This window comes from Diaphorina citri, unplaced genomic scaffold (genome assembly GCF_000475195.1).
Source record: "Diaphorina citri unplaced genomic scaffold, Diaci psyllid genome assembly version 1.1 scaffold1265, whole genome shotgun sequence".
NCBI classification, from domain to species: Eukaryota; Metazoa; Arthropoda; class Insecta; order Hemiptera; family Psyllidae; genus Diaphorina; species Diaphorina citri.
In genome coordinates, this window is record NW_007378694.1 from 24,946 (window position 1) to 26,052 (window position 1,107).

At 39.5% G+C, this 1,107-nt stretch overlaps 1 protein-coding gene across 2 annotated transcripts in view; it reads left to right on the plus strand.

The window, feature by feature from the left end:
• The first annotated feature begins 355 nt into the window (after positions 1 to 355).
• The window catches only part of LOC103515065, a 33,683-nt gene continuing 32,931 nt past the window's right edge, over positions 356 to 1,107 (plus strand). The window contains exon 1 of one of the 2 annotated variants that reach the window (XM_008479984.3): positions 356 to 709. In XM_008479984.3, coding sequence (XP_008478206.1) covers positions 568 to 709 — 142 coding nt within the window. In that variant the 5' untranslated portion in view covers positions 356 to 567. The remainder of the gene's footprint in view (positions 710 to 1,107) is intronic. The other variant, XM_008479985.3, reaches the window with a different exon arrangement.

Sequence of the window (1,107 nt, forward strand, 5' to 3'; positions counted from 1 at the left end):
CGGTATAACTCTATGGAAGCCTTCTCAAAGGAGTAGGTGTTTCACGAAGTTCACGAACGACTTTTTACTCCCAACTTTGTAATCCACAATTCTCGAGCAAATAATGTACCTATGACAAACGTTACGACGGACGTGACGCGAAGTTTTTTCTGTACGCGAAATGGAAAGTGGGAAGTGTGGAGTCGTTCTTGGAACAGGCCATAAATCTTCCACATGCTCCACCCTGTATAGTAATGTCGACAAGAAATATATAATTAATATCCACTCAATACCTATACAGCTATACACCATGTATACTTATAGTAAGGCAACATACCATGCATAAATAATTCAGCAAAAAACACATCCCGAGCAAACTATAGATCGGATAACTTTGAGTTCTTCAGTCGATCAACAAACATGAAGCCAACCAGATCGCAAATAAAATAAATCAAATATAAAAAATAACTAGCAATTATCTGGATCAGTAAAACTTGTTACATCAAGTTGATTGTTCCCAAATATTGTCGAACAGTGTTCGTAGTTTTTTTTTAGTTTTTTTATATTCGTTGTTCCTGAGATTTTACAATGAAGAGTGTTGTGTTGTTTAGTTTGATGTGTTTGAGTGTTGTAGCTGTCCAGGGTGTTAGAAATCCAGGTCAGGCTGACATTAATCTTCTGGATGAAATCCTGAGACAAATCACCACTGGGATATTGAACAGTCGATCAAGTAAGTGGAAACATCTTTTGACATATAAAGTAGAAAAGTAGGGATCACACACGAATCAGTTTACACAGGGCCGGATTACCCATAAGGCAGAATGGCAGACTGCCACGGGCCCTGCGCTTTTGGGGGCCCCACGCTTTGAGGACTTACACTAGATATTATGGGTTTTTTTCTAAAAAAAAAAAAGAATGTTGCATGATATTTTGCATGAAAGATGTGCTCACAAACAAAACTTCAATGAACTGAAACGGCAAAATACATTTTAATAACAAAACTCGTAGTCCGTAGGTAATGATTAATACAAATGAATTAGGTAGGTATAGAAGTGTTTTCTAGTAGGGAGAGGGGTAGGTCCTGGGGGCCCCGCGCCTTTGAAACTGCCCCGGGCCCCGCGGGGGGCT